This window comes from Thermobia domestica, chromosome 3 (assembly GCF_964235325.1).
Source record: "Thermobia domestica chromosome 3, izTheDome1.hap1.1, whole genome shotgun sequence".
Classification (NCBI taxonomy): Eukaryota; Metazoa; Arthropoda; class Insecta; order Zygentoma; family Lepismatidae; genus Thermobia; species Thermobia domestica.
Window position 1 is genome coordinate 314,248,263 of NC_137456.1, and position 16,642 is coordinate 314,264,904.

Sequence of the window (16,642 nt, forward strand, 5' to 3'; positions counted from 1 at the left end):
TTAAACAACATCGTGTCCGTGGTTTTTTCGTGGTTGTTCTGTTTCCTTCCACATTCTCATTCATCTGTTTAATATATATATCTATATATATATATATCTATATATATATATATATCTATATATATCTATCTATCTATCTATATATATATATATATATATATATATATATATATATAGCAATAATGAAATGTTTAAAACAGCACAAAATGACTACCACTTTAGTGTGTTAGTTCAACACTAAGGGTATTAGAAATTAACCTTCCGAGCATATGAGAAATAACTGGTGACTAGCTGTGAGAGTTTGCATTGTTGTTTTATTTTCTGGTATAAGCAAAGCATTACGCATTATATTTGGCATTTATACCAAGTAACGAATAACGTACTATTCTTTTGTAATCGGTCACAGAAAATAATTTTGTAAGGTTGTGAATTATCTGACAACAGTTACATGAGTTGCAGTTCTGCCATCTGTTGTTCTTATGTGCTAGGACAAGAATAATAGATAATTCGGAAGATGAATTTCTGATATACTTAGTGTTGAATTAATACACAAGTAACATGCTAATTTAGTAATCATTTTCTGTTGTTTTAACACTTCGTCTTTTGCTGAATATATCTATCTATCTATATAAGTGTATATATATATATCGGGTGTTCTAAAAATGGCACCCACGGACCACAGAGCACTATTCTACAGGTTAAAATAAAGCGAAAATGTTATATGGTGGAATGCCCTCCGGGGCCTCCTTCAGCCGCTATGGAGAATCAAAATTTCATTATTTTTCAACATCTCATTTTAACTTATAACCATTAGCATTGCTTGACATACCCATCAATCAATTATATCGATTGTTAAGCTAATAAGTGGTGCTAGTGTCAAAGTCTACTGACTTTAACTGTCATCTGTCAAGAATCAATATAATTATTTGATGGATTTGTAGATTTAATCTATAGTTCTTTATCTGCTACGACGTTGTCACATAGGTCAATTCGCTTCTCTAGATAGAAGACCCGTATATATATATATATATGGTTTATTTTGATTTGTAGAATAATGCTCTGTGGTCCGTAGGCGCCATTTTTACAACACCCGATATATATATAATCACTCGTCCCTTTTAGTATAAGTCCGTAATAGTGATCCGTAAAGCTAAATGACTTAATCATTTAAAATAATTTAAGTTAAAGGCTAATAGTCACCACAATTTTTTTTCTTTTTTTTATGTGCTCAGCGATTCTGGTACAAATATTCCTTTTTGTTTGACCTATATACATTTGGTCACATTGACATTTAACCCTATAGACGCCACTACTTTGTTGGGGATCAGTAAAAAATGATTTAAAATTTGTAATATATTTTTCTATAGGTTTAGGAGGAACTTCGGAGACCTTGATGTTATATTTATGCAATGTCTTTTTAATTTTTGCCGAAATATGTGGAACCAGAGGGACACCAATCCATTTGTCTTCTTCGGCATTTGTTGTTGGCCAATGGTTGGTGTCGTCGATCTCCCGCGGTACCTGTTTGTACCACTTCAGTAATGAAGACTTTTGATAGCCATTTTGTTGTCCAATTTTAATTAAATATTGAATTTCTTGGTTGAGGTCCCCAGGAAGATCAGAAAGTAGAAGAGCTCTCCTGAAGAAGTTTTTTCCAAATATTCAGTTTCTGAACCCGTGCGTGAGATGATTTAAAATAAATATACTTGGTACCAGCAGAAGTTTTACGATATACTGGAGTAACAAACTTATTGGCTTGTTTTTTGATGGTAATATCAAGGAAGTTAAAAGCTCCATTTTCTTCAAGTTCCATCGTGAATTTGATTCTATGATGTATGTATCTGATTAAATTTATTTTCTTGCGGTGACCATTAACCTTTTACTTACATTATTTATAATCATTATCACCGCTCGCAATATAATGATGACTTAATCATTTATTTTTCTTTTTTCAGCTATCAGAAGAAAAGAGAACGGTTGGACGGATGAAGAACATCCCCTGGTGTTCTTGTTCCTTGGCTCTTCAGGTATTGGAAAAACAGAATTAGCTAAACAGTTAGCAAACTATATTCACAAGGGAAAACCACACGGATTTATACGATTAGATATGTCAGAATACCAAGAAAAACATGAGGTGTGTTTATACGATAATTTTCACTTCCTCAGGTATAGTTAATGAACTTAGTTTTACCAGAAAATTCCATTCATGATGAATTTGTTATATCAGTACCCTGGTTTCAGGTTTAGTTAAATTTTAGTAGAAATTCGTAAAATTTATATAGAAAATGAATGACCAGAAAATGGCGAAATAGTGAAAACATTATACGAAAATAAGTACATTATAAGTGCTTTCGCCTAAACGTTTTGCTAAATAGGGAAGGAAAGACGTAGGGAGACGAAAAAAAAAATACATTACAGAAAAAATCCTGTGATGCGTCCAGATGGGTGCTGTATTGAAATACAGAATTACGTCATCATTTCCACCATGCTAAAAGTACATAGAACTTATTAAAGGAAGATAGAACTAATAGATCAGCGGTAGTGCGAAGAATAGTAAATAAAAAAATCTTGTATATTAAAGGGGAAAAAGAGGATTAAAAAGTAAAAACTAGTGAAGAAATTAACAGAACATTATAACTGTAAATAATCAATACATTATAAAAAAAATAATAGAAGTGTAATAATAAAAATCCGTAATGTCATTACCTTTCCTCCCCCACCTGTCACTCCTTTCAACCCCTACCATTTCAGCAGCGAAGATATATGAGACGTACATGCAAAACTTAGCGTGACATCTGAACCACTTGAGCTGCTACCGAGAATCGAACCAGTACCTTCTACGCTAAACACACGTACGCTAATCCTATGGTCACAAGGAGCTCCAACATGATGATTAAGTATGTAGTTAACAGGGCCAGCTCTATCATATGTGCAATACTTGCATTTGCACGATGCGGCAGGTTTCGAGGAGCGGAAAAATCTGTCATAACTATATTATTTAAAATAAGTATTTCTTGTTGTAAACAGATTTCATGATGATGGTAGTTAAATTTACTATGCTGGCCTGTTTGAATACTACATTCATAAATCATGTATAGGTCGCAGTAGTTTAAGGTCACATGCACAGTGCTAAAGCAAATGGTGAAATAAATCCCAGTATGAATTGCTTGATTGTTGTCAAATACAAGAATTCAGGTCTCGATCAGTAGTGAACACCTGTTCCATTCAGTTAGTTATCACAGTTTTCATGTGAAAACTAGTCTTGTCTTTGTCAGAAGCAAGTTCCTTATCATTGAAGGTGGAAACAATTTTTTTAAAATTATTATTATTATTCTTTAACATATGTAAAAGGAAAATCAAGAAAAAAAATAAAAGAATTGCAAACTAATATATTGAAATTAATACCCGATATTGAATTCTATAAAAAGGATAGCCATCTTTTCTCTACAGGTGTGTTTACTTTATCTTTCACGAACATGATAGATTATTATTTAAAGAAGAAAAAAACAAACAATGAGATTGTATTTAGGTCTTTCTGAGTGCAAGTGCTCTTTCACTCCCCTTTGTTGTTCATGATGAGGTAGCACACTTGAAATTGTGACTTCTAAGATTTGTTCTTTCTGGAGAAAGGCGGCGGCAAGATACCATTGCACGGGCGGCAAATTGCCTAGGGCAGGCCTTGGTAGTTAACCATAGTGTAAGTCACTTGCGTCGATTTGAAGTGAAATGGAGTTTAAAAAATTTAATGTAACACGATTATTGTCTACATGTTTAGCACGTAACTTTATTTTGAAATGTATTCCAGTTGTTTCTTTAGCTTTTTTTTTTTTTTAATTATCTATTTGTTTATTTTTGGGAATACTGTGGCTCAATGGTACAATGATTACCTCTGATGCGAGGAATCTCTGGTTTAATCCCAGGCTATATGAATTTGTGGCCCGTGTGTTTTCCCCCATTTCCCCTTACATTTGCATACCATCAATTCTTTCATAGTCATTCACCTTATTTAGCCTATAAGGCAGGTTGGCTGGTTTAAACCAAAAAACCGAAAAATGTTCGTGAAAGTATAACTATTCGTAAAATCTTGATGAACACACATTTGTGGGTTATCACTTTTCATTCGCATATATTATTCGTACTATATTCAGACCTAAATTCCCCATTCATTATTACAAAAGCAACTTTTTTTTATGTAAACTTTATGAATGTTTCTTTTGTCATTTTTTAATAGTTTGGTATTATTGTTATGCAATCAAAGGAAAATTCTAAATATTGTTTCGTTTTAATAATGTTTGTTATTGATAAAATACATCGAAATGCCGTATACTTTTTGGGGGGGAGGGAGTCATACAAACCCCACGAGAGGCAATTATTGAAATCAGAAGTATTTTTGGTATCTATTTATGTATAAATGGGTCAGAACCAAAGTTGACTCAAATATTTCGTATCTTTATTCACTTTTCGTACTGATATGCAAAGTAGGTCGTTATATTTCTTTAACTTGGACTAATAAAAGTCGTAGTGAACTAACTTGGACTAAATTACTTCTTCTGTACTTTGTAGTACTTTGAAATTGTCCATATGTAATTCTTTATAGTGGTTTCACTTGTGCTATTGTTTAATCTTTTTGTCCTTCTGAAATGACTCTTTGACTATTATATTAACAAGTATGTTAAGATCAGTACATTGTATTTCTATCAGGAGTCCTTCGTGAGTCGGCAGACGTATCGCATTTGTGGCCAATTAGTCCCGGTTTTGAGCTCAAATGGAGGACACTTTCTGTTGGATGTAAGCCGAGAAGCGGTTTGGATTCTGCTTTAAGCTTATGTGACCCCTTTCAGCATAACCCGGTTGTTGCATAATAACACCAAGGCGAAAGAAACTATTTCTGTTTATATGTGATATAAATGCATTGAGCAAATTATTTAAACAGAAAAAACGGGTTTGAACCAAAAAACCTGGTTTTTTGTTTTTTTCAATAAAAACCATGGTTTTCGCCAGTCCTGCTGTAAGGCATAAACGCTGGAAGTAAAAAAGAAAAAAAAAAGAAAAAGAAAGAAAAAAAGAAAAGAAAGAAAAAAGTTTATTTTCGTGTTTGGATATAAGAGTGAAATAAATAGTTTCGAGAAAAAAATATTGTCGTAACTCTTGCTTACTTGCTGTTTCGTTTTGTTTATAATCATTGGTTTGTTTTTATATATAAATTTGTGTTGACAGGTTGCCAAGCTGATTGGAGCGCCACCTGGATATGTAGGACATGATGATGGTGGACAGTTGACCAAAAAATTAAGGGCGTGCCCAACTGCTGTTGTGCTTTTCGACGAAGTAGATAAAGCTCATCCAGATGTGTTAACAGTTCTTCTTCAGCTATTTGATGAGGTACCTTGCGTTAAGTTTATAGTATATAGTCTTTCTCTGTTTCTCTCATACATAAGTGTATATTTGTGCTAGAAAGCAAGACAGTGGAAAATAGAGAAACTTGTATGTTTGCCTCAGACGAACAGAGAAAGTCTAAAACCCGACTACAACAAGCCTTTCCTATATTATTATTATTATTATTATTATTATTATTATTATTATTATTATTATTATTATTATAAATGGAACCATGAAAGTTCCGTCGATTTTCACCCAACACCTTCGAACGTTGACATGTCACCTAACATGTAATTGTTTTTACATGTAATCTTAAATATCATTTCTTGTATTTACGGGCAATATGTGCTATTGAAATATGCACAAGCTAGTTAGTAGAAGAAGAAAATATAAAAAGAAGTAAAAATTAATTTCTTTCTGATATTATTATTGATATTTTGCTAACATGGTAATCTGATGATATGTGTTATTGGTCGTCATAGAAACGAAAAACATAAGATATAACTGAAAATCCATCTTGTAGAATCAACATGTATGTTATTTAAAAGGTGTAAATGTTTACTTGTAAATTTGAACTGTGGGCTAAAATGTAACCCTAAAAATATACAAGATAAATATCTTATGGACCTTACATTCTAAATGGTGTCATCTGCCCGGGAGAATTACATTTTAAGTGGTGTTTCCGCCGCAGGATTATATTTTATGTGGAGTTGTGCCGAAGCATAGTAGGTATACTTCAAGAATAAGATACATTAATTAATAGAGACTAGTATACTGAATAGGAAAACCATTAGATTGATTTTAAGATTACATAGCAGTTTTAGCAAATCCAACAACACGGAGTATACTTTGTTAAGGAGTGAGAGAAAAATTTACAGAAATATTAAAATGAGTGTTACCGGAAGTGAAGGTATACATAAAGAAAGTGGTAATCTAGAAATGAACACATCCACGAACATAACTGACCTTATCAGACAAATTGGGGAGCAAATGTAGCAACAGATTGCACAGACAAATCAACAGTTGACACAAAGGATTGAGCAAACAAATCAACAGATGGACATTAAATGGGATACACGAATAGAGCAAATGAATCAACAGTTACATTCGAAATTAGAGCCGAGTGATCGCAAAATGGAGGAGATTTTACATAGGTTCACCGAAGTTCAAAATTCTGTAGAAGTTGTGGAAACTGTAATTAATGAACATGCTAGTCAAATAAGTGAACATAGTAGTCAAATCAGGGAGTTACAGGAGGAAGCAAATTCCATTAAAGAAAGACTTATTACTGCAAACGATCATGACGATGATCATGACGTTGCTCGTGCGAATGGTGATCGGGTTCTTACTAATAACATAGAACTGACACAGTATCAACCCAGAGTGTCTGTGGAAGAAAGTGACTCATCAGGATACTCGATAAAAGCTGATAGTGAAATTAGTTTGGGTAGATATCGGAGAACAAATCGTTCCTCTCATCGTGGGAGAAACAATCATGTAAATCCCGTCATATGAAGAATATTAGCAGAGGCAAATTTTTTCGTGTTAGTGAAATTAAATCTCTTACAAAATTTAGCGGAAGATCTGATGACATACCAGCCAGTACATTTCTAGAAAAGTTCGAAGATGTATGTGACTTAATGGGGGTGGATGAATCCAAATTTTTAAAAAAATTACCGCACGCTTTATTACTTCCCTGTTCCACATGGTTTAAAGCTATCAAAGTCAATTTGCGTAACTATTCTGATTTTAAGAATGCCTTGTTGTCTAATTTTGAGAATGACTTCATATTAGCCAATAGGGATGCATTAGTCTGGAATAGACATTACCATCCTAAATTGGACTGGAGTATTACTGACTTTGTGATATAGGCATACAATGAATTGAAATCAATTTATTCTTTTCAACCAGAATCAAGAATAATAGCATCCATTCGTATTTTGTTACCCTGTAAGCTACAACAAATGTTAATTTCAGCTCAGTGTGTTAACTTTAACCATCTTATTATGATAATTCAAAATTTTGAAAGTCAATCTATGATACAAAATAATAATCTAGGTCAAGTCAATCCTAATCGTAGCCAAGTTAGTTATGCATCTGTTCGTAGTATCAATGTTAAAGAAGGTGTGTTAAATATGCGAAGTAACAATAGATTTCCTTTTAATGGCAGAAGAAATGAACCAAATTTTACCGGTAACCGAACCGAATCTAATTGCAGAAATAACAACAGGGATAATAGACGTAACACGTTTAGGAATCAAACAAATAATGGGTTTAATTTTCCACGAAATGGATTTTCTAATACATACCTAGGTAGCAGGAATTCACAAAATAGAAATCGAAATACTATTGAAGTACATAATAGGCAGGAAAATACACAAGACTGTGGCGTACAATGTAATATAACTGAGTCGTTTGATAACCGTAATTTAAACTAGATTTGGCTGGCGTGAAGTAAGTAAAAATCACGTCAGCGGTAGATACGCCAGAATCTTTTCCTGAAAATGAAACTAATCTTAAGATTTTAAATATTAACGATAATTATCAATATATTTCTATTGCTAATTGTCATTGGATGTTTGATGGTAAAATAGATGTAGGTACATCTGAAGATTATTTTGTCTTTTTGAAAATGTTTAGTACTGCCAAAGTACATATTAAAATTAATGGAATTCCTGTTCAGGCTTTGATTGATAAGCTTTTGTCTTATTCATTTTGGCGTGAACTTACAAAAGATTATTCTAATCCTAGATTACAAAAAATAGATAATTTAATATTGGTTAATTATACGGGCACACATAAGAAAAGGGTTATGGGTAAAACACAAATAGTCATATCGATACAAGATTATGAGATTAGAATTCCTATTTTAGTTATTAATGAATTGAATGAGAAGGTGTTGATAGGATTAGATTTCTTAACACAGTTAACGTGCAATTTTAAATTTTGAAAACAAAACATCTTCTATACGTACACTTAATGATAACATTGTTCAGAATTTAATACCTGTTAGTGATAACATTGCCTGCCAGTGCCAACCGTTTATAAATAATATTTTAAGTATCAACCAAGGTGATCATGAGAAAATCAATGTTAAGAAAATTGAAAACGAAGAGTTTATTATAAAAAATAGTGATTATTCATTTCAGAAATGTGTGGACGAAATTACAAGTCACATAAATATCACTGATAAGAATTTCATATTACAATTAGGACATTCTTTATGAACATAGAAAGGTATTTTCGCTTAGACCTGGATGTTGCAAAGAAGTCGTCTATGATATTGAAGTTGATACAAAAAGTCCCATAGTAACGAAGCCATACATTGTACCCTATAGATTTAGAGAAAATGTGAGAAAACAAATTTCAGAAATGCTGCAAAATGGGATAATAAGACCTTCCGAAACTATTCATCTGAATCCGTTACATGTGGTACCCAAAAAGGATGGTAAACACCTTAGAATAGTACTAGATTTGAGGAAGTTGAATACCCATATAAAATTACAACAAATGAGATACCCACCAGTAGATGAAATTCTTAGCTCATTTACAGGGAAATACAATATTCGGAAATCTTGATCTTGTAATGGCGTACAACCAAATTTTTTTTGGGAGAAAGTTCAAGACCATATATTGCCTTTTCATTTGAAGGACAATTATACGAGTATAATCGTGTTGTTTTTGGATTGATTAAAGGTAGTGCTGCTTTAGCATCATGTTTGAATAAAATAATAGGGTAAGATTTAGGTGCTAATGTAATCTTTTATGCTGATGATATTTTAATTATGGGGAAAACTCCTAAAGATTATTTGCAAAGCTTGGACACAGTTCTGGAACGCTTAGAAAAATCAGGCTTAACTGGAAATATTGAAAAATCTAAATTTTTCAAAGAATCTATTGAATTTTTAGGTTATTCTATAGACGCACACGGAATGTGTTTTAGTGAATCAAAAGTGCAGGCTATAAAGGATTTACCTGTTCCCACTAATTTAAAATAAACACGGCAGGTTTTGGGATTGTTTAATTGGTTTCGAAGATCAATACTTCGATTTGCCGAAATTGCACAACCCCTGTTCTCAATAACTAAAAAAAGGAATACCATGGCAATGGGGTACTTTACAAGAACACAGTTTTTATAAATTAAAGATGTGCATTGTGGAGAACATTCGTCTAAATCATCCTAAGTATGATTATCCTTTTTATGTGCAATGTGATGGTTCATTATCTGAAATTTCTGTCATTCTCTGGCAACCAAATCCTACAACAAATGAACCTGCTGTTATACATTGTGTTAGTCGAACGTTGAAGAACGCAGAAAAGGGCTATACTACCACGGAAATCGAATTACTTGCTGTACGTTTTCACTACAAAAATTCGCTCCATACCTTAGTGGTTGTCATTTTACTGTTGTAACGGATCATAATTCTTTACGACATCTCAAGAAAGTACAGGGATATAATAGTCGAGTATTAAGATGGTCCTTAGAACTTCAATCTTTTGATTTCGATGTACAACATATTAAAGGAGTTGGTAATGTTCCAGTGGATACATTATCAAGATTGTTTCCGAATGAAAACCATCAAGTATTGTCAATAAATGTATTTAAAATTTTACAAGATGAAATATCTAAAGTTTCCCTGGATGAATTGAAAGAGCATCAAAGGAGTTATGATGAATATGCAAACGTCATATATCATTTAGCCTCTTGTTCTGGAAATTGTGATTGTCCTCGCAATTGGAATACTTTATATCAAATGTCTAATGGTGTATTAGTAATCAAAGATTTTAAATATAAGCATAGAAGTAAAATTTGTATTCCGCTGATATTGGTGCCTCGTATATTAAAGGCTTATTATGATGATTTTGGACATTTCGGATACTTGAAGGTATATTCTTTGATTAGTAAATTTTTTATTGGAAATCTCTAAGAACACAAATCAAAAACTACATTAATGATTGTGAGGAATGCATGAGAATTAAGCACAACTATCAATCTATATATAGACCTATGGTGTCAGTAATGCCTGAAGGACTCATTCCTTTATTTCGGTAGACTTGTATGGACCTCTTCCTAAAGCAGCTACAGGTGAAACTTTCCTTTTTACTGTTACGCATGTTTTTACTAGATATTTAGTGGCATATCCTTTGCGTAAAGCAACTTCTTCAGCAATTGTAAACCGAATTTTGAATGTATACATACCTCATTGTGGTCCAATAGAACATATTTTTTGTGACAATGGTGGACAGTTTCGTAGCAATCTATTCATTTCATGCGATGAACATTGGCAACATTAAGGAGCATTTTGTTACTCCATACCATCCCAGTAGTTCTATTGTGGAAAACATACATCGAAATCTCGGTATGTTATTTAGACATTGTTGTCGTAACAAACATATGATTGGATTAAGTATGTTACTGAAATTAATTACTTTTTGAATTATTCGGTGTCAGATACATTGGGGGTAGCGCCAGCGAATAGTCATCATGGAACAGATTTCATAAAACCGATTGAACAACATTTTGACATTAAACTTAGTGAAAGTGATGGAATGGATTCTTCACATCTTGTAAGTATGGCACATCTCCGTAGGACACAAAAATTTCTTTCACGAAATCAGAAGATAGAACAGCAACAGATAGGTAAAGCTAAAGTTCAAACAAATGATTTAGTCTTTGTAAGATTACACCCTCAAAGTGATGCGTCCTTAAAAAGGATCTGTAAATTTTGCGATTTATATGCAGGACCATATTTATGTATCAAGCAAATTAATCCTAAAGTTTTCGAACTAATGGATGTAAAACTGGTAAACTTTTGGGTTTACGCAATATTGATGAACTGAAATTATGGCGTTCCTCAAAACATACTAGAAGTAAATGGATACAGCTAGTTAAAACATTAGTTCCTTCTGAAGTTGTATCCAAGATTAACATAAATGACATTTAATCTTTAAATTCTACTTAATATGTAATTTCTTTATTTGTATTAGTTTTTGTTATGATGTTATCTTGTTTTATTTTAAACATTGTCGATATTTCGTTTGTAATTTGAACGTCGTTTGAATATATATATAATTATGTATTTGATCCTTTCTCATTCAAAGAACTATTATATGAATGTCATAATAATATCTTTTTTAAAACCTTCCTAATTATGCCCGAGAGAATAATATAGATTTTGTTAACTTTCAATTTACAATAAGTATTAATGGCATCGAAATGAAGAATTTAATTAGGACCCAAAAATAAATAACTAGTATACCGCATTTTGAATGTACCTTCTTTTATCGTCGATGAATTTAATGAATAATTAAAATAAAATTAATTACGAAAGTTAAAATAAATATGAAGATGATATTAAAATAAAATGAATATGATATATAGTTACATGAATTGTAATTTTTATATATACGACGGTCATTCAAAAACTTAGGTAATTAATATGGAATATCTAACGGTTTAGGGTTCTTTTTTTTAATTGTAAACAAAAAAAGTCCTATTGTTCGAGCGTCATTATATAACGATATTGTGTATTTTACATGTAATATTAAAAATCATTTCTTGTATTTACGGGAAATATGTGCTATTGAAATATGCACAAGCTAGTTAGAAGAAGAAGAAGAAGAAGAAAATATAAAAACAAGTAAAAATTAATTTCTTTCTGATATTATTATTGATATTTTGTAAACATGGTAATCTGACGATATGTGTTATTGGTCGTCATAGAAACGAAAAACATAAGGTATAACAGAAGATCTATCTTGTAGAATCACCATGTATGTTATTTAAAAGGTGTAAATGTTTACTTCATTACGTATTATAATAAAAGGTAATATCAAGATAATGTGTTCAAGTGAATTTCAGAGAAAAGGTAGTAGACTAGATTATATAAATTCGAACTGTGGGCTAAAATGTAACCCTGAATATACTAAATAAATATATTGATCTTTACAATTGAAAGATCAAAAATAGTCCCTATCAGCGTCGACGACCTGACAAAGTTCTGAAGGGCCATGATTGTCGAAGGAATGGAACAGGTGATAATCGAACAGTGTAATGTCCGGGGAGAGTGGCGGATGCAATGTTTCTCATCCAAGGCGCAGAATGGTGTCCCGGATCATCTTAGCCATGTAGGGCTTAGCGTTCTCCTGTAACAGGAGGATCCCTTTGCGGCCCCAGAGTTTTGAGTATTTCTTGAACACGGCTCAACTGCTGACAGTTCACACTTGCATTGGTACTCTGACCAGCTGGTAGCAGTTCCCGATGCACGATGAAGCGAGCAGCCCACCAAACACACAGGAGGACTTTCTTCTGGTTCAGTACTGGTTTCGGCTGTTTCTGAACCGGTTTATGGGATGCTAACCAATGATGATGACCCCGTGGAGCTTCGTACAGGACCCCCTTCTCATCACATGTCAACACCCTGTCCAGAAATGGCTTCCTTCTCAGACGAGACAACAAAGAAAGACAAGTGTCAACTCGCGTTACCTTCTGGCCCGGAGTCAAATCATGTTGTGGGACCCATCAACTCAACTTGTAGAGCTTTCCAAGTTGATGGAGGTGCTGCCGAATGGTTTCTTCACTCACACTAAATTGTAGTCTGTTTCTCACGTGTCTGGCCACAGTTCGCCTCAATTGCTGCCTCAAGATTTTCATTTTGTACATGTATTGGTATTCCGACACGTGGTGCGTCTTCGAGTGTTTCTCACCGTCCTTAAACTAACTAAACCGCCGCTGCACTGTCTGCGTAGTCACGATAAATTCACCAAAGCCCTTGCATATCTTCCCATATCTTCCGTCCCACTGCAGCGACGTTTGACTCCAGTTTGAACTCGTACAGCAAACACGCCCTTATGACGCTCTGTAGAGGTCCCATGTTCACTCTATCCTTACACAAGTTCACGGTGTAACTGAACTGCCACAACCAGGTGGTATGTTGGATATACCAATAACTGACCGCCTTATCTTCATTCGCATTAAACTTACAGTGTGATGACCAATTGAACACAGACCTCCAGAAAAAAACGACAGAACTTTCTTGGTTACCTTTATATTATTATTATTATTATTATTATTATTATTATTATTATTATTATTATTATTAATAATAATAATAATAATAATAATAATATTAATATTATTATTATTAATATTAATATTATTATTATTATTATTATTATTGTAGGGACGTTTAACTGATGGCAAAGGTAAAACCATTGAATGTAAAGATGCTATTTTCGTTATGACTTCAAATTTGGCGTCAGATGAGATAGCGGAGCACGCAATCCAGCTGAGAGCGGAAGCAGAGGATATTACAAAACAGCGGTTCGAGGGAAAGTTAGGTAAAATTCATTAATATACTGTACAATTTGATACATTAATACATACATGTATTAAATGTTTAGTTTCGATTTTATTTCTTATAAACAACTAATAACATTCTGTTATAGTTAATACAGAAATCATCGTTTCCCATAGTAAATTATATTGAGAAGAAGTGGTATACTAGGTATGATGCTAGACGGGGTTATGGCCAGACAGATAACTAAGATTTAACTCAGCTGATGCAAGGTCAGTTATTTTAGGCTTTAATATCGGGGTAACTTCTAATTCGGGTAACTTCTTCCCCAATTGGTTCAAAGTGTTAGATCAGTAGCCAGGGTGTCTATCGGTCATGAAATCAGAAAGCGGTCATGAAAGTCAAGAAAAAGTCACGGAATTTAGCATGTAATTTTGGGTTCTATTTTCAGTAGAAGCAGAGTTGTTTGTAGCGACTCACCATCTTAAGACGGTTGGACAGCCACTTACATTAAGAGGTAACATACTTCGATCTAAATCTCAAATAAACGACCTAGGAAGCTGATGTCCCGATCTGTTATCACTCAGTTGAATTTGACTCTCTTGTGTAACACACTAGTTTTTCTGCCCTTACCAAAACAGTGAAATTTGTTCTTATTTTGGTGTTTTTTTCTTTTACACTTATCTTCAGATCTTGTACCATAATAAATGAAAATGAGTAGTTTGGACTGGTGGTGCCAGCTGGCATGTGCAAAGGAAAACAGAAACGATGAAGTGTTGTAAATGTGTGAGTAAATATAATAGTTGGGTTGTTCATTGGACATCTACTTAGAGCATCAAAACAATGTGAAAGGGAGAGAGAGTAAAATGCAAGTGAATTAAAACATTACCACTGTTTCAACCGTAAACCAACTACCGTAATACTGGCCAACCATAACCCTTCATAAGTTTTTGAAATAGAAATTTTAGTGTTAGTTTCAACATAAATTTATATACTGGTTTCGTGGTACAGGGTGATTAAAAAAAACTCACGGATTTCATTTGGTTTAGAGTTTCTAACTGAAGCCCGGTTTTCATGCAATTTGTAGCAAATGATCAAGGAAGGATGGAGATGGGGACTGTGTTTACTGGTTTAAATTCATCCGGGATAATATTGGCCTTGTCTCAAGAAAAACAGCAAATATTATCCTGTGTACCTTACAATTGGAATGAGGTTTTGGATTTTTGAAGCGAAATTGCAAAATACAAATTAAGTTTTAGTGGTAACACACATAAATCACATGTTGAATAGCAATAGCCGACAAACGATGGAGAGATTTCTTGGGGGACCTAAGAAGTCGATAACTGACATCTTCCACAACACCCTCCTGCGGGCGCCGATGCTTCCCTTTCTCACTCAGAAGTGATCCTGTTTCTTGCAATTTATCCACTAGCGACCATATTATGTTCCTGTCTGAGGCAGAACGTGAAGCAGATTTGTTTGTAAATACCCTTTGCGTAGCAACAACAGATTCCGTTCTCCAAAAACTTAACGATAAACTCATTTTGCTCCAAAGAGCTCAATATTCTTACCACGTCCTGATCATACTCACATAGCACAGAACTGTAGACCACAATTCCTAATGCAATCAACCAGTTTCCTGTTTCTTATTGACCATGGCGAGGTTGCTGTATAACGAAGAAAACTCAAATCTCCACACCGCACCGCACTTCGTTCCAGTTGTAAGATACACTGGCGAATATTTGCTGCTTTTCTTGAGGCATGGCTGATTATTAGCCCGGATGCATTTAAACCAGTAAACATAATCCCATAAATCTCCCATCCTTCCTTGATCATTTGCTAGAAATCGCATAAAAATCGAACCTCAGTTAGAAATCGTAGATCCAAATCAAATCTGTGAGTTTAAAAAAAAATCACTCTGTACATAATAGTAAAAGTTTATTTGTAAAGATTTCTTTTTTTTTTTTTTTTTTTTTTTGCTCTCTTCCTTCCTTTTCTTTTCTCCCTTATTTGCGTTTCTTATATTATTCTTACAGTTTCCTTCTAAAGTTTATTTTTTTACTTTGTAGAAGACAAGGACATTCCTGAACAGATAACAATATCACGTAATTTTAAAGAAAAAGTAGTGCAGCCAATATTAAAGCACCATTTCCGACGAGACGAATTTCTCGGAAGAATTAACGAAATTGTTTACTTCCTACCATTTTCTCGATCAGAACTTCTGAAACTGGTATCAAAGGAACTTGAATCCTGGGCTAAAAAGGTAATTGTGCGTTTATTATGATTGTATTATTCTTTGTATATAGTACAAGTATTTCAAGTTATATCTTGTTCATTGTAATTTTGGAAATATTCACAGTATTAATAAACAAAACTGATCAAAACACCAAATAATACCTGTGGAACAGTTTCAGGAATGTAACATCGCTTTCATCAGACACGTTATCTTCAGATATCAAGATAAAGGGTCTGTTACATATACAGGGTTTGTCCGGAAAGTAATAGGACTGAGTCGATTAAAAAAAAATATATATTGAGCCAATCTTTACAATTCTTTAAAAACTTTTGAAAATAGGCTCTTTCTGCTTCGATGCAGCGCTGCCAGCGCGATTTCCAAGCATTGAAGGCGTCACGGAAGTCATTGTCCGGAATAGCCTTGAGAGCCGCGGTGCAAGCTGCTTGGATCCCCTCTGTCGTCTCAAAATGCTTGCCTTTCATCGGGCGTTTCAGGCGAGGAAACAAAAAGAAGTTTGGGGGGGGCACATCTGGGCTGTAGGGCGGCTGCGGAAGCGTTGGGATGCCGGCCTTGGTCAGGTAGCTGTTCACAAGAAAGGCGGTGTGAGCCGGGGCGTTGTCGTGGTGCAGCTTCCAGTCGGCTCCGATGTCTGGTCGGACCCGATTGAACAGTTCCACGTAAAACTTGGCGTTGACGGTTTGTCCAGGAGGAACAAATTCATGGTGGACGATGC

At 33.9% G+C, this 16,642-nt stretch overlaps 1 protein-coding gene across 1 annotated transcript in view; it reads left to right on the forward strand.

Moving 5' to 3' along the window:
* Positions 1 to 16,642, forward strand: part of LOC145681152 (mitochondrial disaggregase-like) — a 43,447-nt gene that overhangs the window by 22,577 nt on the left and 4,228 nt on the right. Inside the window, exons 6-9 of the mRNA XM_081752596.1 lie at positions 1,956 to 2,134; positions 5,218 to 5,379; positions 13,560 to 13,716; positions 15,743 to 15,936. Of these exons, the coding sequence (XP_081608722.1) occupies positions 1,956 to 2,134; positions 5,218 to 5,379; positions 13,560 to 13,716; positions 15,743 to 15,936 (692 nt within the window). The remainder of the gene's footprint in view (positions 1 to 1,955; positions 2,135 to 5,217; positions 5,380 to 13,559; positions 13,717 to 15,742; positions 15,937 to 16,642) is intronic.